Raw genomic sequence first — 25,779 nt, 5'->3', positions numbered from 1 at the left:
TCAAGCATATACATGCCATCCCCTTTGTCTCTGATATTCAGAAACTCCCCAAGAGTAATTATTTCCATCTTAAATAAACAAGGAAACAAAAGCCTAGAAAGGCTAAGTAATCTGCTCAACGTCTTACAGAGAGGCACGTAGGCAACCTAGGCCTCAACTCCAAAACATTAGCTTTCTTCACTGCATCATGCTGCCATATGTATAGTGAATTCTGAGAAATGTTTCCACTTCTTATTTCATAGAAAATTATAGCCAGTACAAGAAATTGTTTCATTTTTTCTAAGGTACTTTTAAACAGCCATAAGGAGCTTTCACCAGAGATCTAAACCCCTTCCAGTCTATTTCACTGTGCCATATAAATATTATGTCTCATCAACTGATGTTGATACAACTGATACAACAGTTGTATCATGTAAAGGACTGCTACAGAGTCTAGAGAAGAGGGGAAAAATATTTCTGAGATGGTTAGAAAAGCTTTATAAATGAGGCAGAACCTAAAATGGGTGTTGAATGATGGATGGGTAGAACTTTGAAAGACAAGATGCTAAAAAGAACATCTTGTGTTCAGAGGACAGTGAGCAAATCAGTTTGGCCTGGGCAACAAACATGTATGTACTATTATTAGTTTTTTCTTCCTTTTTAAGTAGGCTTCATGCCCAGTGATGTCCCAATGCAGGGCTTCAATTCACGACCCTGAGATCGAGACCTAAGCTGAGATCCAGTTGGATGCTTAACCGACTGAGCCACCCAGGTGTCTCTGTACATACTCATTCTTAAAGAGAAGCAAAGGTTTAAAAAGGTAGTTGGTGCCAGCCATAAACTCAGTGTCTTAAACATAATAGGGAGCACAATACATATGATTATGAAGGGTCTTGAAGGCCAGGCCAAATAATTTGAACTTAAGCTTAATAAGCAATAAAATACAGGTGGTTGAGCAAATGAGTTGGTTCTTTAAATTGTGCTTCTGCTGGGGCGCCTGGGTGGCGCAGTCGGTTAAGCGTCCGACTTCAGCCAGGTCACGATCTCGCGGTCCGTGAGTTCGAGCCCCGCGTCAGGCTCTGGGCTGATGGCTCGGAGCCTGGAGCCTGTTTCCGATTCTGTGTCTCCCTCTCTCTCTGCCCCTCCCCCGTTCAGCTCTGTCTCTCTCTGTCCCAAAAATAAAAATAAAAAACGTTGAAAAAAAAAAATTTTAAATTGTGCTTCTGCTAAGATTATTCTAAGCACTGATATGTCATAAAGGATGAAAAGAAAGACACCGATTCAATAATGTATCCAAGGTACCAGACCTTTGTGGGTAAAAGGGATAGGAAATAGTTTCCATTCTCAACGAACTTCCAGTTAAACATGCATGGTGGTGGTGGTATCAGGTGTGTGTGGAAGGCTCTAAGACATGGGATAGATGCGTTAACAAAATTATAATACAATGTGATTTTCTATAATAAATGCACAAAAGTTCTATGGAAACACAGGAAGGAGTAACTCACTCTGTCTGAAGGAGCTGTGCAATGCTTCAAGGTGATATTTGAGCTTAAGCTTAATATTCTAAAGAAGAATTCTTTAATTCTAAAGAAGGGTAAGAGTTAGCCAGGTGTTAAAAGGGAGGAAGTCATCTAAAACAAAAATAAGGAAATGACATTCAGAGAACAATGTAGTGGAATGCAGAAGAGTATGATTAAGGTAGGTTGAGGCTGAATTACATTAATAGATCTAAACCCCTTCACTAGATCTTGAAAGTTTACATTTTATCCCATAGGTGATGTAGACTGGCAGGTTTTGAAGCATGGAAATGATGTGATTATAATTATGCCTTGGCCAATCCTGGTATCACACTAAGTCAAACTAGAAGAGAAAAAGTAGAGCCAGAGAAAGAAGAATCTACAATATCTGATGAGTGAATCTGGAGAGAAAGAAGCAAAAAGAAAAAAAGTGGTGGACTAGAAGGATGGGGTCTAATCAAAGAACAAAAATTGGGAAGAAAAGTAAAAGCCAGGGAAATATCAGTTTAGACACATTAAGGTGTTAGTAATAACATGTATATACAAATGGGAATGTCTATTGGCCAGCTAGGAAAGAGACACTAAAATGTGGGAAAGCGGTCAGGAATAAAGAAGCTCATCTGGGAGTCATTCAAACAGAGGTGAAAGTGAGATAATAAGTGGGTACACTTCAGAGAAGAATGGTAAGTGTGGAGGCTTAAACCATACTTATGTGATTGAAGGGAGAAAAGGTAATATATGAGGGGAAAATAAGCAAAAGATAGAAAAATAGTACAGTATAATAGAATATAATTTCAAGAAGTTAGAGGGTGGTGGTAATCAGTTTCAACTTTATTACGCATATACCGAGGATACGAAGACCAAGTAAAAACGATATTAGATTTACTGATTAAGAAAGTATTAGTGATCTTTAGTATACTTTTAGTAGAGCTAAGAAAGGGGAATGAAAGTCAAATTATAAGGAGAGCTAAAGAAGAGAAAATAAGGACCTAAATATCATAAACAGGGGAATGGATTAAGAAAAAAAGAATGTCAATCCAATGAATATTATATATACATTCTCTTTAATTGCTGGGTATCATAGAACTCAAAACTGTATTTAAAAAAGCAAATTGTAGACTGATACATTCAAATTTTAGAAACAAAATCACGAATTATATATGGTATACCTGAAAACATTAAACAGGGGCATCTGGGTGACTCATAGGTTAAGTGTCTGACTCTTGATTTCAGCTCAGGTCATGATCTCATGGTTCGTGAGTTGGAGCCCCATATCAGGCTCTGCTGACAGTGTGGAGTCTGCTTGGGATTCGTGCTCTCCTCTCTCTCTGCCCCTCCCCTGCTCTCTCTCTCAAAAAATAAAATAAACTAAAAAAAATTTTTTTAAATAAAAGCATTAAACAAAGGAGCCTGGAAAAATATAAACCCATTTATAAGAGTGAAATGGGGATGGGGAGAAGATATGGGACTGATGAGAGTAGTCAAAGGAGATGTTTTCTGTAATCCTTCCACTTTTAACATACAGATGAAAGCAAACATAACTAATTGCTATGGTTTTTAATTCCAGGTATTGGTCTGTTAATTGTCAAAATGGGATAGAGATGTGACTGAAGAGATACCAACTGACACAGAAAATGAGAAATTGCTTTAATGCAAACTAAGAGATAATTATACAAATCTGAAAATAATATGGCATGTTCCTATCAGAATAGTCTACATCTTCTAAAGGGATGTACACTTTTGGTTGATAACGCTTTTAGAGTGAGGATTCTAATTCACTTTGTAACTGCAGGAGAGGGACGGGGAACAGATTATTCTCCCTGCTTTCCCTCCCATCTGACTGTTTTGGGACACCGGCTAAGTGCCTTGCCTACTCACCAGGTGCCAAGTAAGTGATGTAATACAACATCAACAAACTCCTGAGTATTACTGTGAGATGGAGTATACTTAAGTCAAGTTTTCAGAAGGATCACTCAGTAGGCCCAAGCTTCAAATACAAGATCCATTCCTGCAGTTTGTTACAATATTCTTTGTACTCTGTATACATTTAATCCTAATTTTGAGAAACATAAGAGAAATCAAGAAAACAGATGGTGACAGAGTAATGATATAAAGGGTTTGAGTTTATAAACTTTTCTATTTTTTAATGTTTATTTTTGAGAGAGAAAGAGAGAGAGAGAGAGAGAGAGAGAGAGAGAGAGAATCTGAAGCAGGCTCCAGGCTCTGAGCTATTAGCACAGAGCCCAATGTGGAACTCAAACTCATGAACCACGAGATCATGACCTGAGCCGAAGTCGGATGCTTAACTGAGTCACCCCAAAGGCTCCCCAAAGGGTTTGAGTTTATAAATGCTTATAATTTCAAGGCAATGATTTGTGATCCTAAATCATTCATGATACTAGAAAACCACCCCCTTTCCACTACTCTCAAAAATTGCTTGCCCACAACAACTTAGTTTTTTTAATGTTCTTTAAAATTTATTTTTGAGACAGAGAGAGAGTGGGCAGAGGATACCAAGAGGGCTCTGTGTGGACAGCAGAACCTGATGTGGGCTCCATCTCGCCAGTCGTGAGATCATGACGTGAGAAGTCCGATGCTTAACCGACTGAGCCACCCAGGCACCCCTACCCACAGCAATTTAAAAGATTCAATAATAAATTTACACAGGACATGTGCTTATTGTTACCAAAATGAAAGGCAATCAAAATATCTATATATACTCTTTTCACCTGCAAATACTGCAATAAAATTTATCAAGATAAATAATTGCTAAATTAAATTTATTCACAAAGGACAAAGCAGTTCAACTTCAGCTATTAATAAGTTGCCATTGGGGAGCCTGGCTGACTCAGTTGGTTAAGCGTCCGACTTTGGCTCAGGTCATGATCTCATGGTTTGTGAGTTCGAGCCACACATCAGGCTCTAGGCTGACAGCTTGGAGCCTAGAGCCTGCTTCTGATTCTGTGTCTCCTTCTCTCTCTGCCCTTCCTCTACTTGTGCTTGGTCTCTATCAAAAATAAATAAATGTAAAAAAAAAAAAAAAGTTGCCATTAGTTAAAAAACCCTGAAAGACTAAGTAGTATAAACTGAATACACAATCCATGTTACAATGAAACACAATCTTCATTTAATTTCACAGTTTATTGGAACAAACCTCACTAGAATTTAAGCTCCATACGAGCATTTTCGGTTATGTTTACTACCAAGGATCTAGAGTGGTACTGGGTATATGTAGGCACTCAATATTTACTATATAAATTCAATAAATACAAATACTTAATAATTCACTATCAAATACCTAACTTTTAACCTAGAGGCAAAAAAAACAACTTATGCGTTGCACACATTTCCTTAGTCTTCTCAAGGACAAAATCTGCATCAGAAAAACAAACATATAGGCAGGTTTCGGAGCTAAATTCTGTCCCTCAAAAACTGCCACCGGGGCACCTGGGTGGCTCAGTCGGTTAAGCGTCCGACTTCGGCTGAGGTCTTGATCTCACGGTCTGTGAGTTCGAGCCCCGCGTCAGGCTCTGTGCTGACAGCTCAGAGCCTGGAGCCCATTTCAGATTCTGTGTCTCCCTCTCTCTCTGCCTCTCCCCTGTTCATACTCTGTCTCTCTCTGTCTCAAAAATAAATAAACGTGGGGCGCCTGGGTGGCGCAGTCGGTTAAGCGTCCGACTTCAGCCAGGTCACGATCTCGCGGTCCGGGAGTTCGAGCCCCGCGTGAGGCTCTGGGCTGATGGCTCGGAGACTGGAGCCTGTTTCCGATTCTGTGTCTCTCTCTCTCTCTGCCCCTCCCCCGTTCATGCTCTGTCTCTCTCTGTCCCAAAAATAAATAAAATACGTTGAAAAAAAAATTAAAAAAAAAAAAAATAAATGTTAAAAAAAAAATTAAAAAAAAAAAACAAAAAACCTGCCACCCAAAAACCAATTATAAGCCCTAATAGGTTGACATATTTTAATCTGTTGGGCCTGTCAGTATTCCTCAAATGAATCAATCATCTTTGTTTTTTTTTTTTTTTTTTCAACATTTTTTATTTATTTTTGGGACAGAGAGAGACAGAGCATGAACGGGGAGGGGCAGAGAGAGAGGGAGACACAGAATCGTAAACAGGCTCCAGGCTCCGAGCCATCAGCCCAGAGCCTGACGCGGGGCTCGAACTCACGGACCGCGAGATCGTGACCTGGCTGAAGTCGGACGCTTAACCGACTGCGCCACCCAGGCGCCCCTGAATCAATCATCTTTGTATTCAACTTGTATGCAGGGCCAGCCCACATTAAGATGACAAATATAAAGGAAGGGGGGGGGGGATTGCCACAACTGTTGGTTATATGAGAATCTTAAGCACCTTCTGTGTGCCTAATACATAAAATAGCATTTTACTGTTTTATAAAGTGCTTACACGTGTTCTCATTTGATAACATCCTGTGAGGTAGGATATTATTTTATAAGTGAGGATGGATAGCCTCAGATTTAAGTGCAAAAATTCACATAGCTGGTAAATGGCAAAATGAAAATTTCAAGATCACTGTCTCTAAAGCCCAAACTTTTCTTCAGGAATCTCTACTCTTACCATGAAACAATCCCTTAGGGTTTACAGCAGTGGTTTTCAACCACATCAGAAACACCTGGAAAGCTTTTAAAACTACAGATGCTCAGGCCCCATCTTTCAGAAATTTGTGATCTGATTGGTCTCGAACAGAGCTAGGCATCCATCCATAGTTTAAAATGCTCTCCAGGTGATTCTAACGTGAAGCTTGGTTGCAAACTACTGAGATAATAAAAGTCTTCGTCATCTTAACCTACCTTGAGGTATGTCAAAAAGGTACAAAAGATGAAGATAAGCCAATATTATAGTCATCACCTTCAATAAACGGAGTCAGAATTGCCAAGTTTCCGTTGAGAAGTTCTGAATGCCTTATGAGCACTCCTTGGCTTTTTACTTCTATGGAAATCTCTAAAGAGTGTATGAAAGCCAGGTCACTTTTGCACACAAAAATCTTTCTAAAAGTCACCTATGTAAGAGTGAAAGCACCAGACACTCAAAGGAAAAAAAAAAAAACAAAACTAAGTACAACATATCCCGCACCAGAATAGGGTCTCATTTGATTGAACTGGCAGGGGCGCCTGGGTGGCTCAGTCGGTTGAGCGTCCGACTTCGGCTCAGGTCACGATCTCGGGTCCGTGAGTTTGAGCCCCGCGTCAGGCTCTGTGCTGAGTGCTCAGAGCCTGGGGCCTGTTTCAGATTCTGTGTCTCCCTCTCTCTCTGACCCTCCCCCGTTCATGCTCTGTCTCTCTCTGTCTCAAAAATAAATAAACGGTAAAAAAAAAAATTGATTGGAACTGGCAGTGGACACAGGTGGTCTTCTCTGGGCATATGTTAGTAGTCCTACGCAATTTGCCAGTATGCTGAATTAGAATGAAGGAAAAACCTGCTAACTTATCACACCCTGAGGCAACTGGGGAAAACGACACAAAAGTTCATGCATTTGTTCATAAAACAAATATTTACTGATGACCTACTGAGTACCAGGCTCTGTTCTAGAATTTAAGATAAATAATGAGAAAGTTTCTGCTTTCTAGGAGCTTATAAAACTACTTATATTAAAAAAGGGGTTAGTCAATACAACCTGACAACCCGACCTGAATGCTGACCTTAAACAAAGCTGAATTAATCACTGGGTCACCCCTAACTGAATAAAGTCCACAATATGATTTTTATCAATTCTGGTGTCTCAAATTCTAAGCTCCAAAGGAAATGTCTGTTCTGTCACTCTGGGAGGAGATGTACTCTTGGGTGATTTTCGTTCTGGGTGTGGCTGATCCAAACAGCATTTAACTGGGTATAATCTCAGTTAAGGGAGGCCTTTCATTTAACGTCTTATTGGTAGAACTTTACTCTGTACAAAGAACTGTACCACCTGCTTAACAAGGTGGCAAGTGGTCTGACAATTGTAAGCAACTGCAAACATTATGTATTAGCCTGTAATATTCCCAGGACTTTAAGACCTGGCGAGGGAGAAAGGTGGATTGAGTCTCCAAAAACTCATGGAAGAACCCATGAACTAGAATTTGAACAGCAGAGGGCGGTGCAACCGACTTCGCAAAAAAGAGTTTTACTGTCTGGAGCCCCCCAGGAATGGGCCACTGGCCCCAGTAAAAGACGAAACTTTCTTAGTGAACTCAACGAATCATAAAATGTGCTAACTGTTCAGTGTTGTACTCATGTGGCTGTTTTCCACAACCTCTATTCTGGCCGTTAAAGCTCCCTTGCGGATACTCTTGCCCTTCCAGTTTGGGGGTGGGGATGGGATGGGGGAAAGGAGGAATAAAATCAGACTATCAGGCTTCTCAAAAGAATGCTTACTTACCCTTGGTTTTTGCAAAGAGTCTTAAAATCGTAGGGGATCATTCCCCTGAAAGATAGTCTGGTTGTTGTTGCCGGTGACATCGCTGGCAAACACGTTACAACATAGTTTTGGGGGGAGGGGAGGGGAGGAGTGTAAGAAACAGAAAAAGAAACTAACGCCGTGGGTTAACCCAAACCCCCCTCACTTGAAAAGGGCGTTCCAACAAAACTCGACGCCACTCCCTAAGTTTCGCTTTAAGTCTACGCATCCGAGCCGCCCGCTCTGTCCTCCCCGAGCACGGACTCCAAACTTTCTGCCCCTCACACGGCCCCCCGGCCGTGGAACTCCTCCCGGCACGCCGGGCTCCGCTTACGGAGAGCCTCGAGGCCGGGCGCGGGCAGGACCAGCGCCAGACGAGGGTCTGCGGCTCGCTTTCTCCCCCAAAGCTGCCCGTACCTGTCTAGCATCTGCTGTAGGGCTTGGTCCGGCATCTTCGGCGGAGCCGGCGCACTCGGCCCTCCCCAGTGGACCTGGTCAGGGCCGGGCCCAGGGACAATAGCACTGAGAGGCGGCGGAGTAGGCCTCAGTCCGGCGGCAGCCGCGAACCCGCTGCCCAACCTCCCGGGGTGGCTCCGCGAGCCCGGAGGCGGCGGTGCGCGTCCTGCGGGCGTCCGGAGGAGGCGGTGGAGAGCGAGGAGGAGGAGCCTGGGGCGGGGAGGCGGCAATCGCGGCCCGGGTTCCTGCCCGTCGGCCCGGGGTTCCGGTCCATGGACCGCGGGCGCCGAGTTGCTGCTGGCGGAGGAGCTACCTCTGTGAGGTAAGAGTCACCGCCTCCGTGCGCGCCGGGGTCACGACGCAAGGCGGCCCAGAGCAGCCTGGGAGATGTAGTCCTCGGACCGTCCCCGCTGGAGGCTGCACAGCCCGCCCCGACCACCGCCGCCGCGCCCGCAGCCGCCCGGCCGGCGCCCTCCCGTTTCCTTCCTCCAGGGGGAAAAATGTCCTTCGGGCCGCTTTCCAGGAAGCAGCAGGATGTGCCTCTCCACTGTCAGTAGCAACAAGGTCAGCCCTCCCTGCCTGTTCTTTTCTCAGCTCTTGCCCTCAGGTGGGACCGAGCCAGGTGAGGGGAGGGGGCTGAAGGGCCATTTCTCTTCAGGGTCCCCAGCCCTGTTCGCGGCGTCGGGGCGGGCCGTGGAGGGGGTGGGGGTGGCAGAAGTGCCTTCGGAAGCCCTCGGCGCTGGGGCCAGGCTCTGCCGCGTCTGAGCTCGTTTTGGGGAGTTACACAACCCCCGCAAGGGGACGGATGCACTGGTGCGGGAGGTTATTCCCAAGGGGGCGTGGGGGCCGCCTTAACCAGATGGTTCCCACCCGAGTTTCTCACTGTGTGTTTTGGGGGAGTGGTGGGGGAGAAAAGATTATTCTCTCCCTCTCTAAGAGCCTTCTATAATGTGCTTGGTCTTTCAAGGGCTCGCCGACAGTCTCCAAATGGAACATGTTCGTGAATAAACAGCTCTTGCTTACTCAGCTGTGGGTTGTCAGGGGTGTTTGTTTCTCTCTGTGCTGCTGGTCACTGTTAACCATTTAGAGTCGCTTTGACACCTCCAAGCAGGTGGATGTGTGTGTGTGTGGGGGGGAGGGGGTGGGAATCGAAAGGGAAAAATCATCAATCACTAGATGGGTTATTCTCTGACGCTCTAGGGACAGCTTTGGCGGGAGGAAAGAGCTGTTGGCTAAAACGAATGCGTCTTTTGGACGACCTGTGGCGTTCTCCAGTGCTGTGATTGGTAGGACGTCTGGGTAGTTTTCCCTTGATTATGCCTAATTTCTGCCGCAAGATGTTTGATTTGTCTTGCAAGATGTTTGATTTTTCTTTAAAGTTAAAGTGTGTTTTTTACGCTCTTTTTAAATGTGGAATTTTACAATCAGCTCTTAATTGTTTCAAGTTTGCTTCCTGAATATATTTGAACTAGAGTGTACACTGCCAGAAAAAACAACAACAACAACAACATGTGAACAGAAGTTTATTTGGCCTCCAATTTCTGAAAGATGCTTTTATGAGAGGCTTTGGGAATTTACATGACTATTTATAATTAACGATTCACCTTTTTCTCACGAAATGTAAAACAGGCCCCCGCTAGTGGAGGGAAATAAGAATTTAACTTACTCAGGGTTTTTGGTATTTTAAATTCCTATTTATTGCTCCTCCTACTGGGTAAGCCTTCCCTTACTGTGTATTTATCTCTTAAGTAGTTATGCACCGCAAGGAGATGGATGTATATATCCTGCTCAAAAAATAGAATTTAATCCTAGCATATTGATTAAGTAGGCTAGCGCAAACTCCCATCTAGTTTTATGATTTACGCTAAAAGGAGTTCTCACCTCATTTTGGAATTTATATTTGAACCCCCACTTACAAAGTAATACGATACAGTCTGTTCATAACAAAGCTGTGTGCAGATTAACATTATCTTTCAAAAGGGTTTTATATTAGAATTTTCATGAAAAGTCTGTTTCCTGGCTGTGTCAAAAATCCTTCAAAATAGAAAAAAATATAAACGTTACTCATCTTAAAAGTGATTAGCATGTGACCTAGTAATTCCACTCATTGTTATTTATCCAAGAGAAATAAAAACACGTCTAGACAAAACTTGTATGCAAATTTTCATAGCAGCATTTTTCCTAATAGCCAAAAAAGTGGAAACAACCTAAATATCCATCAACTGATGAAAGGATAAATCAGATGTGGTATATCTATGCAATAGAATGTTATTAGATGATAACAAGGAATGAAGTTCTGATTCTTGCAACATGGATGAACCTTGAAAACGTAGGCTAAGTGACAGGAGCCAGTCACAAAAACCACATATTTATTGTATGTTTCCATTTATATTAAATTTTAAAAATAAAAAAATTCATAGACAAATAAAGTAGATTAGTGATTACCTAGGGCTGGCGCGGTGAGAGAGAAAAGGGGAGAGACTGCTAATGAGTACAAGGTTCTTTTTGGGGTGAAGAAAATGTTCCAGAATTTGAATGGTGATAGTTACACAACATTGTGAATCATATCCCAGTTTAAAAAATAATATAAAACAAAATTAGATTCTAGTGATGATGGTAAGCTCTTTATACTAAAAAAATTGAATTGTACACAATATGGGTGAATTTTATGGTATGTAAGTTATATCTCAATAAAGCTGTTAAAAAAGTAATTAGCTCCATATAAAATGTTCATAAGGACATCTCATGATTCTTTACTATAGAGTTTTAATTTTTAAATATATTTTAGTTAGTATGGGTAAAAATCATGATTGATAAAACTCATGAAATAAATTAATTCCTTGTATTTGAAATGGGTGACACGTATAACCTAAATTTCAATTTGTCTGTCAACTTTGTTTTCCTCAGCTCTTGGATTTAAAAATAAGACTCAGAATAATTGGAATTACAATTTAGTCTCTGATCTTGAAGGAAAAAAGTCTTAATTACTTAGATCTGAGTCTCACCAGAGGGGGGAAAAAGTTGAAATATACTGCATTTTATATAGGGTTAGAGGCTTGTGGTAAATGATATTCAGGCAAGAGAGTTATGGAATCCTAGAGAATATGGAATATATTAATAATTTTGTAATGGGTTTAGAATAAGCTGAGTACAGAAGTGCTCTAAATATGTCTGGAAATTTAAAATAGTATATTACTTTAATGTTCTTCCATCACCCTTGTTTTGAACTGTCTGCCAAAGGGGCTCTGGAGATATTATATGGAGAAATAGTATAAAATAAACAAGTGCCCTCCAAGGAGAGTTGTCATTTGCTAAATTTGGTAATAAACTGCAGGCTGAGTCCACATTACAGGCCAAAGAGAGTTCTTCATTAATTCACTCTGCACATATTTACAGAGGACTTATGATGTGCCTAGGTACTCCAGTAGCCAATTAAACTACTGTTTTAAGAACATACAAACTCCCTAATGATGCTTATACTAAAAAAATAAAACAAGGTAATTACATATGAAATATTACATAATGATATGTGGCATCATATAATGAAGTACCAAATGAATAGCGTGGAAATATGAAGTGATTTAGAGGTTTAGAGGCATCTGTTAGGGGCTGGTGTATTAAAGAGAACTTTATGAAATAAGGGCAATTTAGGCTCTACCTTGTAGCAGTAGGAAGAATTGTAGGTGAATAAGTGAATTGTAGGTGTATGTAGATGAGGAGGTGGAGAAGGGTCTTGGGTCTGGATAAGGATGAAAAGATGTAGAGAGAGGAGTTAACCTCTGTTATTGTAGGTCTCTGTTGAGTGAGAGTGAAAAATACACTGTTTGGCTAAGTAGGGAATAGATAAAAAGGCCTTGAATCTATTCTTTCAACAAATATTTATTGAACGTGCACTATTTATGTGACAGGCACGAATAAGATAGGCACTGGGGATACAATAATGAGCAAAAGCAAGCATATTGCTTACCTTTGTAGAGTTTATAGTGAGAGAGAATCACATCATTTTTTTAAATTTGCAAATGTACATAGTGTTACGAGAGATTATAGCTAGGGAATTGACCTAGATAGGGAGGTCAGGAAAGTGTCTCTCAGGAAGTGTCCATTATGCTGAAACCTGAGGAAGAGCAAGAGTTAACTAGAGAAGAGGAGGAGGAATGAGCAATCCAGGCCAAAGAACAGCATGTGCAAATATCCAGGGAAGGAAAGGCCTGTGATGAATGGGGGGCCCTGAAACAAAAAGGGAACTTGGGGCAGGATGAGACCAAAAAGGTGAATCAAGTGATAGAAAATGAAGAACTTTGTAGACTAATTTGAGGAATTTTGCCCTTATCCTAGAATCCTGCTGGGAGGAGTAGTTTAGATATAGGAAATCAACTTTATTCTTTAGGAATAGAGAATGGGAAGTTAACTTATGGTTCTTAAGCCTGCTGTGAGTCAGAGACTCACCCTGGAAATTCTGATGTGCCTTGTCATTGTGCCCAATTAGCTGTTTTGTTTTGTTTTGTTCTTTAACAAGTTCTGTAAGTGATTATTAGACCACTGGTATCTGAGGAAATACTGCAGTGGGTGGAGAGCCTACGTTTAAGTCTTAGCATTGCCACTCAGAAACTCAGCAACTGTGGGCAGGTTACTGAATCTCTTTAAGTCAAGTTTCCTCATCTCCAAGGGAAAGAGCTGTAGCATTTACTTCATTGGATTGCTGGGAGGATTAAATGAGAAAATTCATTTAAATTGTTCAGTACGGTGCTGGGCACATGGTAAGAGCTCTATTGGTGTTAGCTCTTAATCATTACTAAAAGTTCTTGAATAAAGGTGAGAATGATTTAGGGGGATTAATTTTGAAGTAGTATGCAGGATGAATTGGAAACAAAGACAAGTTAGATCTCAGTAACTTGGCCATGGTCTGGAACTGTTTTCAAAAGTTTACTTTAACACAGCTATTAGTTCTTGAAGATCCTTGGATAGGCTAAGTAGTTCTTAAGTAGATAATGTCTCTAAAGGACTTTTATGGGGGGGACTTTGGTCCCCAGAGTACATCTTACTGGCTTAGAATCTATAGGATTACTTTGAATTGGCTTAATTCTGGACAGAGGCTTCACTGGCCCTTGTAGTGGACAGCCTAAAACCTATTTATCTTTATTTGCTGCTTAGAGAATAGAATCCTAACAGCTTATATCCACTCTAATGCAGTAGATGTTTACAAAGAGTAAATAATTTTACATAATATCATCATGCACTAACTTGCCTTCTTCACTTCTTCATAAATATGGTGGAAGACCCATTACTTTTCATTATCTTTGCTTAAATTTCTCTTTGGGTTATGTGTCCCTGGGATATGCAATGGTGTGTCAAAGGTAGACAAAAATCACAGATAACTTGTCACATATTCCCTCTTGTATCCCTCTTGTGTCCCTGAAGTATCAGTTTTATGAGAAAATGTACATATAATGAATTTTCTTCATTTTCAAACAAACATGGATGTCATAGAGCAGCAGTTCTCAAAATGTGGTCCAGCAGATCCCTAGGGCTACTTGAGGTCAAGATTATTTTCATAATAATACTAAAACATTATTTGCCCTTTCACTGCATTGGCATTTACTTTGATGGCACAAGCAATGATGGATGAAACCTCTTGTGCCTTAACACCATTAAAGGCATTGGTACTAACCTGTACTAATGGTTATATATTTTTCACCACCATGCACATGCAGTAAAAACAAACCAAAAGTTCACTTAAGAATGCTCTTGATTAAGCAGTAAAAAATATTTGATTAAATCGTGACCCTTACATACACACATCTTTAATATTCTGTGTGATGAAATGGGAAATGTGCACACATCTGCATCCAAATATGATAGTTGTCTCAGAGAAATACAAATGATTGAGATGCAAACTGAACTGGCTGCTTATGACAGACTATTTTTACCTGAAAGACTGACAATAAAGAATTTAAACTTTTGTGCTATAAAGAATACTGTTAAGAAAATGAAAAAAAAAAAAAAAAGAAAATGAAAAGACATCCCACAGAGTGGGGAAAAATTTTGGAAATCATGTGTCTGAAAAGGGACTTGTATCTAGAATACGTGAGATTTATTACAATTTAATAGTAGAAAGGCAAATAGCCCAATTAAAAAATGAACAAAAGAGCTGGATAGACATTTCTCCAAAGATATACAAATGGCCAGTAAACACATACAGAGATATTCACCAACCATTAGAGAGATACATTACCATTAACCAACATTAACCATTAGGGAGATACAGTTCAAAAAAAGGACAAATGTTGGTGAGAATGTGAAGAAATTGGAGTTCTAGTACACTGCCGTTGAGAAGGTAAAATTGTCCAGCCACTTTGGAAAACACTCTGGCAATTCCTCAAAAGGTAAAACCTAGTTTCCATATGACCCAGCAGTTCCACCCCCAGGTATATAACCAAGAGAAGTGAAAACATGCCTACATAAAATCTTGTACGTGAACATTCATAACAGCATTATTCATAATAGACAAAAAGTGGAGCAGCCCAATGCCCATCAATTGAGGAATGGATAGATGAAATGTGTTGTGTCCATGCAATGGAATATTGTTCAACAATAAGAAGGAATGAAGTACTGATACATGCTACAACATGGATGAACCTTGAAAACATTACACTAAGTGAAATAGTTCCAAATAGCACATGTTCTAGGATTCCATTTCATGAAATGTTAAGAGATAGAAGATAGATTATTGGTTACCTAGGACTATGGCAGATGGGGTCTTGGGCGTGGTGACATCTAAGGTGTGCAGGAGGTTCTTTCTGAGGTGATGAAGGTGTTCTAAAATTGATTGTAGTGAGGATTGCAACTCTGAATACGCTAAAAGCCGCTGAATTGTATACTTTAATTGGATGAATTACATGTGTTTGTATTATATTTCCATAAAGCTGCTATTTAAAGTAACACCAGATCAGGGGCACCTGCTTGGCTCTGTTGGTAGAACATGCAACGCTTGATCTTGGGGTTGTGAATTCAAGTCCCATGTTGAGTGTAGAGATTACTTAAAAATAAAATCTTAAAAAAACATCAACAATGGCACTGGATACTAAATGTACTCTTGATCTTGGGGTTGTGAGTTCAAGTCCCATGTTGAGTGTGGAGATTGCTTAAAAATAAAATCTTAAAAAAAATAATAATGGCACTGGGTGTTATATGTAAGATGAATCACTAAATTCTCCTGAAATCAATATTACACAGCGTGTGAACTTACTAGAATTTAAATAAAAACTTAAAAAAACAAAAACAAAAACAGAGTTTACTCATTTCTTACTGTTTTTTTTAAATGCTGTTTTTTGAAATGATTATTTTTGAGGGCTAGAGAGCACAAATGTGCACATAGGGGAGAGGCAGAGAGAGAGGGAGAGAGAGAATCCCAAGCAGGCTCCATGCCGTCAGGGCAGAGCCCTATGCAGAACTTGATCCTACAAACTGAGACCATGACCTAAGCTGAAATCAAGAGTCGGACCCTTAAGCAACTGAGCCACCCAGATGCCCCTCCTTATTATTGGTTTTAAGAGCTCTTTATACATTCTGGACAGAAGTCCTCTATGAGAGATGTGTTTTTATAAAGTTTATTCTTCCAACTCACATCTTTTTCACAGGAATATTTTTTGAAGAATAGGAAATTTTAATTTTGATGAAGAAAATATATCATTTTTTTCTGAAATAGATCACGCTTATAGCATCAGGATTAAGTATTTTTTAATTCAAATGTGAATATATTCTATAAAAGGGGAGTGTTCTTAGAACACTGAATTTGGTATCAAACAGATCTACTTAAATAGGAAGTGAGTAAATAGATACTCTGACCTTGAGTAAATTGTGAATGTCTAAGCTTGTTTCCTTGATATAAATCTTTGGTGTAATATCATGACTCCTCTATGGAGTTTCTGGCAGGATTATAGTAGAAAATAAATGAAAAGGAGGAAAGAGTGTTGAACAAAACTAAATAAATAAATAATTTAAAAAATTATGAAATGACACCAGATAAAACCTTAAAATCCATTATTAGTTGGCTGATTTAATAACATATGACACACCCATAGAACATAATAATATATAGCTGAGCTATTGGAACAAATGAGGTATTTCTATACAGGCCATAAGGAAAAGTTGCCAAAGATTTAGTAACCATCAGTTAGGATTTTTTTGTTGTTGTTCCACAGAAATCAACTACATAATTCAGCCTTTTAGGGGACATTTGCTAATGTGTAGAGACATTTTTGATTGTTACATAAGGGGATTTTACTAGCATCTGATGGGACCAAGGATGCTGCTAAATGTACTGTAATACACAGAACAGCCCCTCACAACAAAGAATTATGTAGCTCAAACTGCCAGTAGTGCTGGGGCGCCTGGCTGACTCAAGTCAGTGGAGCCTGCAACTCTTGATCTTGGTTTGTAAGTTCAAGCCCCATGTGGGGTGTAGGGTTTACTTAAAAAATAAAATCTTAAAAAAAAAAAAAGTGGTGCTGAGGCTGAGATATTCTGAACTAACTTAACTGAAGGGAAATTCGTTGAAAAGATATGAGTTGCTTAAGGCAAGACCAGGCTAGGAACAGTGAAGTAGGAGCTACACCAGAGAATATTGGTAGCAAAACATTCCATGTTTAAATGGGTACAGCACTGGAATGAATAAACTACAACTGTTTTTATTCTGCTCACAGTTCAGAATCTAAGGAGGGAGGATCTAATCAATGTTCCTTGCCACTTGGCTAAGGGCAGGCAGTATACTGTAAGTGAATGAAGGCAATTCCTCAAAAGGAAGTACATTCATTAGCAAATACTTATTGACCATATGTTTATGTTTCAGGTTTTATTTAGGTGCTGTGGATAGAGTAGAGCAAAAGAAATGAAAAGATCCTTGTGGAGTTTATATTATTAAGAGGCTAAATCAGGGCAAATCTTTAAGTAATAAAGAAGGTAGAATAGTTGCCAAACATCAAAACCAATAAATACTACCTATATATTAAGTGAAAAAAGCAGGTATTATCCCACTTATTTTTTTTTTTAATTTAGGATGTATATGTAAGATTTCTAAAAGGATATATAGGAAATTGTTTTTTGTTTTTTTTAAATATTACCTCTGGATAGTGAGACTGAATATGGGGAGAAGAGTCTACTTTTCATTTTATTACCTCATAATATTTTCCTTTTCACCATGAACATGTATTTTATAGTTAAGGTTTTATTTAATTAGATTAAAAAACAACAGAAGAAATCATTGCAGGTGAAGGATGATTAAAAGCTTTTAAAAAAATCACAATATTGTGGTGCTCTGCTTATTATGGAAAAGCAGAAAGGAAGAAAGAACATCTGACTGGAAAGTGTGGCCTGTAATCATTTAACAAATATTTATTGAACACCTAGCTGCCTTAAATCTTTTTTGGAAAAGGTGGAATATAAATATCAAACATCAGCCATGTGTGAGGCACACTGTGAGGTGCCGTATCTGGAACAGGATTGAAATTTGAAAAAGATCTGACAGCTGCCCTCACTGGTGCTTGTTGGCATCTACTTATTGACCACCAAATATGTGGCATGTGCTGGACCCTTTTTATACACATCATTTCAAATCCTAACAGCAATCTTACCAGATAGGTATCTAGGTCTCCCATTTCACAGATGAGAACATTGAAAATTGGGAAGATGAAGTCATAGCAAATAATGGCATAGCTGACATTTGAATCCCAGTATATCTGACTTTACTGGAGAACAGTGTGTGAGTATGTGAATAGTTAAATAACAAGTAAAAAGGAAAGTAAAAAAGCAATCACATGACTACCCTTGGTTAATTTTTGAAGAATTTTACAGATAAGTATTCCAGGAGCTGAGAGATGGAAAAAGAAGTTGCTCATATTTGGAGCAGTCTGGGCAGGTTTCCTAGTTGGAGGAGTGGTTTGAATTGGGTCTTGAAGGAGTATATAAATATGTGAAGAGAAAGGCAGCGTGTCAACTTTTACTGAATGCCTGCTCGAGGCTAGAAACATCTCATCTCAGCCCCATATCCCCATTTGAGAGATGAGGAAACAGAGGCCTCACCTTACCTCCACCCCCTGCCAGGGACAGGCAATTAATAGGCATTAATTTTTGGCAATTGGATAGGTGAAAAGAGAAATTTGTTGTTATAGCCAAACACCTCTATTTTATAGCTTCTGGCTTTTAGTCCTGGGTAAGATGAGTTAATGGTAGAAGAGAAAGTATACATAATAAACTAATAGACCAGGATATACCCTTTTGGGAGAGTAGATATTCAGCGTAAGTAGTTTCCCTCTACTTAGGGAGTTTTAGGCCTTTATGAAGGTGTTCTATCTAATTTGAGCTTCTACAGCTGAAATCTCAACTTGGTAAGTCTTAGGAGGGTCATCCATTCAATCATTTATTCAACATTTCTTGAGCTCCAACTATGTACCAGACACTGTAAGAGATATTGGGGATACAAAGATATGAATAATACATGGTTACACTGTTTTTATTTTATTTTATCTATTTATTTATTTTTTTTTTTGAGAAAGAAAACAATGGGGGTGGGGAGAGGTACAGAGAATAGAGGGAGGGAGAGAATCCCAAGCAGGCTCTGCGCTGGCAGTGCAGAGCTCAAGGCAGGGCTTGAACCCATGAACCTAACCATGAGATCATGACCTGAGCTGAAATCAAGAGGCGGATGCTCAACCAACTGAGCCACCCAGGTGCCCGTATTACACTATTCTTGTCATCAGGCTGCTTACAATTTAACGGAAGAGACATGTAGTCATATATACAATATATGGAAATGTGAATCAGTATTTTTGTACATACTCTGAAAAACCTAGGAGTCCTCCTTGAGTCATTTTTCTCCTTTACCTCATCCTCCTACCCCTCAGTCAGTTACAAAATATGGTCCATTTATCTCCTAAATATTTCTCAAATACATTTATTTCCATTCTTTCTGCCTTCACCTCAGTCCTGTTGACTGTGTTCTCTTACCTTGTACTATTTAACAGCCTCAAATTGCCTCCCTGCATTCACTTTAACCCCTCTCCCCCTTCAACTGATTTGACAATTGGCCTTCTAGTCTGCTCTTTCTTCCTTTGACTCTCCAGTAGAGTGACTTTTTAAGAAATGTAGAACTAAAAAAAAAAAAAAAAAAAAAAAGGACTGATCATGTTATCTGCTTAAAATCTTTCTGTGGGTTGTTTAAATCCTGGTGAGAAGGAGCCAATGGAAAGCATAAATTTAAATTTAGCAATTTTGGAGAAAAGGGGAATAATCTATATATTGTACCTTCTAGAATCTAAGCTTCATGAGGGCAGGGACAGGGACCCTATCTGTTCAATGTATTTTCAAAATTTTTATAAATGTTTATTTATGTTTGAAGGAGAGAGACAGAGTGTGGGGGGTGGGGGGGAGAGGCAGAGAGGGAGACAGAATGTGAAGCAGGCTCCAGGCTCCGAGCTGTCAGCACAGAGCCTGAAGCAGGGCTGGAACTCACAAGCCATGAGATCATGACCTGAGCCTAAGTGGGAAGCTTAACTGACTGAACCACCCAGGCGCCCCTGTTTTGTTCAATATTACATCCCCAATGTCTGGCACAGAGCCTGGCCCATGGCATGTGTTCAGTAAATATTTATTCAAAAAAAGCAAGACACTTCTAAGGCTAGAATGAACCCTGTAATGTTTGGTTGGAATTGGAGGTATCAATACAAACTTATGATTTTATAGATATAAATAGATCTACACAGAGGTATGCATACATACACTTTCTAGCTCTATCTGCTCAGAGAACCTGAAGCAATGACACCCCAGAACCAGTGAATATATCTAGTGGTATCTCCAATAAAGGGAACCCAAGCTCTTTAGAGAAATTAGCTCTTTGCTAATTCTAAACTGGCTCAGGAAAAGTACATGAGCCTGGAAAATCTGCGGTGACAGAAAGTAGGGATGTGCTCAAAAAAAGATGGGAGCATGTCAAAAAGACCTAGGAATCAACTTGAAGGGATTCTAGTGGAATAGGGGACATTTTGAGTAACAAAATACTAATACTAATGAATCATAACTCATGGAATAAAATATGAATCCATGAGTCATTACTGATAAAAATAAATGACTAAATCAGGGGAGAAGGAAAAACTCTTCCTTAGAGTAGCATTCCAGATAATGTAGAAGAGTTGATAAAGAGCACAGATTACCATTTGCAAACACCACAGAAATAATTGATACAGGCAAGAATCATTAATGGATGCTAAAATTACTGGGTGAAATTATGTTGGGAAACAGAATATTCACATAGAAAGTGTCTTCCCAAAGATATTTAAGTAAAAAGTGAATAATAGCTTTACAGTGGAGAAATCTGGCAGACCCTACTTTAACCAAGTGATCAAAGTTAACACATGGGACAAATCCACACCCTGTTCCTTCTGAAATGATGCACTGAGCAGGACACAGTATCCCTTTTGTGGTATTATTGCCAAAAATGTATAGCCTGAATTTGATCACGAGGAAACATTAGATGAATAATAATTGAGGTACATTCTACCTAATAACTGGCTGGTGCCATTCAACAGTGTCAGGGTCATGAAAGATAAAGGCTGAGGAACTATCCCATATTAAAGGAAACTAAGGAGACGTGACAAGTGAAAGTGTGATCCTGGATTGGATTCTTAGAAGGGACATTAGTGGGGTGATTGGTAAAATAAGGTATGCAAATTATGTAATGAATCAATGTTATATCCTGATTTTGATAATTATACTGTAGCTATTTAAATTGTTAACATTTGGGGAATATGGTTGAAAAGTATAGGGAAATTATTTTTTATAATATTTTTGCAATTCTGAAATTATCTCAAAATTAAAAGACGAAAAAGACCAAAATAAAATCCTACTTGTAATGGTTTTATATTGCCCTTGCTTACTTACCAGTTTCCCTTACTTACCTAAGCTCTAGAATGCTGGCTGGCTACTGGCTTTCTTCCCTAGTTCCTTGAGTACAATGTGCTGCCTCCTCTTCAGAGCCTAAAGGTAGGAGGAACCTTGGTATTCTTTTTGAATGGAACACACTTCTTTTGAACTCTTTAAGGCTCAGCTTGTTTACTTACACAATATATTTTTTTTAATTTTGGAGAGGGAGAGAGAGGGCACGAGCTGGGAAGAGGGGCAGAGGGAGAGAGAGAGAGAATCTTATTTAGACTCCACACTTAGCGAGGAGCCCAAGGTGGGGCTTGATGTAGTGCTCAATCCCATAACCCTGGGATCATGACCTGAGCCGAAGTCAAGAGTTGGATGATCAACCGACTAAGCTACCCCTCAGCTTGCTTACTTTAGAAAACATTTTGACCCCCAATCCATGTCCTGACATCATATGGTTTCATAACATCTGGTACTTTTTCATGGCATTTTTATCACAGCTTCTATGAAATTATTTATCATGATATTGACAAAAGCCTACTCACTGGAAATTAATGTTTATAAGAGATGGAGGGATTGTGTCTTCTTGCCTAAAGTTATTTACCTAAAGCCTTACAGTGACTATTTGAGGAATTAATACAAGTTATGAAGTGGAACATTCCCATATCCCCTGTAACAACTTGGATGAAATTGGACACAGGAGACATTTTAGGTTTGAGGAGATGAACATGGGGACCAGAATTGGTGGCAGTGACAGGAAAGGATAGAGGAGTCTTATCACAGAAGGAGCCATATGACTTGATAGAAGGAAGAGTAAAAATTGATGCAAATTTAATCACCAACTGCATAAAGGTACACAGTTGAAATGGCACTTGAGTCACTTTTCCAGCAGTATGTTTTAAAAGTATGTTCCTAAATACTGGAACATGAAGTCTGTTTATTTAAATTTTTTTTCCTATGTTTATTGAGAGAGAGAGAGAGAGAGAGAGGGAGGGGCAGAGAGAAAGAGGGAGACACAGGCTCTGAAGCAGGCTCTGAGCTGTCAGCACAGTGCCTGAGATGGGGCTCAAGCTCACAGACCCTGAGATCCTGACCTAACCTGAAGTCAGACGCTCAACTGCTCAACCGACTGAGCCACCCAGTTGCCCCAAATTCTGTTTATTTTTAATAAAAATGTTGTGTGCCCATGGTAAAATATTACATAATAAAAGTATTTTAGTGAAAATACTAATTAGCACGCTAATTAGTATATTTGACACACTAAATTTTACTAGAGTATTTTAATTAAAATACGGTATACCCATGTTAAATTAATACTATGCACCACGACAAACATTAAACAGTAAACCGACTACATGAGAATACCTGAATGTCCCTCTGTAGTGGATGTTGTGATGCTACAACCGAGATCGTCTCTTCATAGGGAAGGTGCTTATCACATAGCTGATGGGAATATTGGCTCCTGGTGATGTGAAGCTTTGCTTTGTTTTGTTCTTACTGGGCATTGCTTTAGGATGCAGGGAACTGCCTCACTCTAGGTTATGCTCCTGGGAGCCCACAGCCAGTGATAAGATGCAAAGACTTAGCTTCCTTGCCTCATTTGAGGACAAGTCTGAGGGCTGTCTCAGCTCCAGAGCTCATCACAAGATGGACTGAGTACTCAGTTGTAACCACTTTGGGGGTCAGTGTATCTCTCTGACTCTTCCTGCCTTCCTTAGTTCATTGCACGTATATTTTTCAGTTGTGTCCTATCCTCAATAAATCATTTGCATGCAAAACTTGGTCTCAGAATCTGTCTCCAAGGAACTCAACCATTGACACTGTCTCATCTGGCTACCCCCTAAAGGTTGCCATCATTGGAACCTCTTTATGTATGTGTCTGGATCATTCCCCACCCCCGGTTTCTAAAAAAAGTCTCGAGAAATATACAAAAAGAGTACCCAAAGTATAGGTACAGCTTGATGAATTTTCAAAATTTAGCAATATTTTTATTAGAGAAAGAACAAGGAAATGATTTTGGATAGTGTGAGAACCACTTACATTTACAACTTCCTTGTGATGGGAATTTTGAGAGAGAGGGGTGTGTTGCCAAGGGAAGTTGGAAGTTTCTCAGATTTTTAAAAGAGCAGTTATCTTTTGGTTGACTGCAGTGCTCTCTGAAATGAGAGGAACATTCTAAGTCTACTTTATAATACATTTAGGTGAAAAGGGGAAAATAATGAATATGAGGAATCAGAGGAGAAACTGTGAATCATTTTACTAGGAAGAGAGTGGTAAAGATGATCTTCCTGAAAGTCAAATATCTATAAATCAAAAATGTCAAAATATTGCTAAAAATTTGAGTAACTAAGATTTTCCTATGAATCAAACTTAATACTATTTATAGCTCAACCTAAGTTCTTCATACAACTCTTTTGATTTTAAAGTAAAATTTCAAGAATCCATCCATGATTTTGTTCATCAGTGATAAACATAGCTTTCACTGAGGGTGTTAAGTTCACTTTCTATCTTTACCACCACCACCCTCTTTGCTTGCCTGGATGATACAATAGCTGGCCTCCTAATCAACTATTTCTTGGTTTCCACTCTTTTTTTTTTTTAACTTTAAAAAAATTTTTTTAATTTATTTTTGAGATAGAGACAGACAAAGCATGAACAGGGGAGGGTCAGACAGAGAGGGAGACAGAATCGGAAGCAGGCTCCAGGCTCTGAGCTGTCAGCACAGAGCCCGACGCAGGGCTCGAACTCACGGACCGTGGGATCATGACCTGAGCCGAAGTCGACGCTTAACCAACTGAGCCACCCAGGTGCCCCTTGGTTTCCACTTTTATCCCAAATGCAATCTGTTCTCTACAGAGAACCACAGTGGTCTTTTTAAAAGCTTAAAGCAGATCATGTTACTGCCTTACTTAAAACTGTCCAGGGATTTCCCATCACACTTAGAAAAAAATCCAAAGTCTTAACTTAGTCTAAAAGACCCTACATGATCTGGCTCCTGCCTACCTTTCAGATCCCATCTTGTACCACTTTCCTCGTTGTTTACTTGCCCTCTAGCTACAGTAAATAGCTGTTCCTCTAAAACAGGTCAGAAAACTAAGGCAGGGGCCAAATTTTGCCAGAGGCCTATTTTTATACTGCCAGAGGACTAAGCATGATTTTACATTTCTAAAGGATTGTAAAACAACTGTAACAACTGGAACAAAACCAGTTATATACAGGAGAACTTCTGTGATTTACAAAGCCTAAAATATTGACCATGTGGCTCTTTTACAGAAAAAGTTTGGCAATCTCTGCTCTAGTCTTATTCCTCCTCCATCAGGATCTGTTCATTAGCTGTTCCCTTTCCATCCTATGCCACCAGTCTTTGCTTGGATGGGTCCTTTTAAATTAAGGAGCAAGTTCAATTCATGGAGACCTTTAATGAGAGAATCAGATTCTCTCAATCACATCACCTTTTTCTTTCTTTTTTTTTTTTTAATATGGAACGCTTCACGAATTTGTGTGTCATCCTTGCGCAGGGGCTATGCTAATCTTCTCTGTATCGTTCCATTTTTAGTATATGTGCTGGCAAAGCGAGCAGACGTCACCTTTTTTCTTTATAGCACTTACATTTATCTGATACTTTCTTATTTATTTTTATTTTTCCAACAACCATTCCTTCCTTCCCCTATGCAGGAAGATCTTTTCTTGTATACAGCTTTTGAGCCTTCTTGATCTTGTATTTAGATGGAAGAGAGCAATTGTGAATGCTGGGAGCCTACTACATAATAGGTGCTCAATAAATGTGTTGAATGGATGAATTTGCAAATTATTTCTGTAAGTGAAATTTAGGACTTTTTTTTTTCCTTTGTCCTCTCTTTTGTAGGGAGTACCTGCAGTGCAAACAGCAACTAAGAGCCACTTAATTTTATTTATTTTTTATTTTTTTAATTAATTAATTAATTTTTTTAATGTTTTATTTATTTTTGAGACAGGAAGAGACAGAGCATGAACTGGGGAGGGTCAGAGAGAGGGAGACACAGAATCTGAAACAAGAGCCACTTTAAAATGGAGAGGCAGGGGCACCTGGCTGGCTAAGTGGGAAGAACATGCAACTCTTTGATCTTGGGTCATGAGTTTGAGCCCCACACCCCATGTTGGGTGTAGAGATTACTTAAATAAATAAACTTAATAAAAGGAGAGACAAAACAAGGTCTTTCCCTTAAGAGATTAACTCTTTTCCTCCTCTGCTCTCCCTAGGAGAGGCCATTGCTGGAAGGGTGTGGGATGTTTCAAAGGGATGTCCCAAGGACTTCTTATTTAACAAAGAAAAAGGGCACCTAGGTGTCTCAGTCGGTTAAGCATCCAACTCTTGATTTCAGCTTAGGTCATGATCTCATGGTTTGTGGGATTGAACCCCACATTGCGTTTTGTGCTGACAGCACGGAGCCTGCTTGGGATTCTCCCTCTCTCTCAGCCCCTCCCCTGCTCTCACTCTTTGGGCCCCTCCCCCACTCTCACTCCTTCTTTAAATAAATAA

General features: G+C 39.6%; 2 protein-coding genes and 1 non-coding gene across 11 annotated transcripts in view; 1 reads left to right on the top strand and 2 right to left on the bottom strand.

Moving 5' to 3' along the window:
- MARCHF5 (membrane associated ring-CH-type finger 5) overlaps nucleotides 1-8,435 on the bottom strand; it is a 58,596-nt gene extending 50,161 nt beyond the window's left edge. Inside the window, exon 1 of the mRNA XM_058697164.1 lies at nucleotides 8,304-8,435. Coding sequence (XP_058553147.1) covers nucleotides 8,304-8,338 — 35 coding nt within the window. The 5' untranslated portion in view covers nucleotides 8,339-8,435. The remainder of the gene's footprint in view (nucleotides 1-8,303) is intronic.
- A 114-nt stretch (nucleotides 8,436-8,549) lies between these two features.
- Nucleotides 8,550-25,779, top strand: part of CPEB3 (cytoplasmic polyadenylation element binding protein 3) — a 195,719-nt gene continuing 178,489 nt past the window's right edge. For 2 of the 9 annotated variants that reach the window (XM_058697162.1, XM_058697158.1), the window contains exons 1-2: nucleotides 8,741-8,906; nucleotides 9,543-9,628. Coding sequence is in view for 4 of the 9 variants with exons in the window: in XM_058697153.1 (XP_058553136.1) it covers nucleotides 8,877-8,964 (88 nt within the window). In the remaining 5 variants the exon portion in view is untranslated. Of the gene's footprint in view, nucleotides 8,665-8,740; nucleotides 8,965-9,542; nucleotides 9,629-25,779 lie in introns of those variants that run through there. The other 7 variants (XM_058697157.1, XM_058697160.1, XM_058697155.1 and 4 more) reach the window with 5 other exon arrangements.
- Nucleotides 24,734-24,840, bottom strand: LOC131494214 (U6 spliceosomal RNA). The gene has a single exon (XR_009253260.1). It is a non-coding gene; the product is annotated as a U6 spliceosomal RNA (small nuclear RNA).

This window comes from Neofelis nebulosa, chromosome 13 (genome assembly GCF_028018385.1).
Source record: "Neofelis nebulosa isolate mNeoNeb1 chromosome 13, mNeoNeb1.pri, whole genome shotgun sequence".
NCBI lineage: Eukaryota > Metazoa > Chordata > Mammalia > Carnivora > Felidae > Neofelis > Neofelis nebulosa.
The sequence above is the reverse complement of the archived record's forward strand: the minus strand, read 5'-3'. Positions and strand labels throughout refer to the sequence as shown.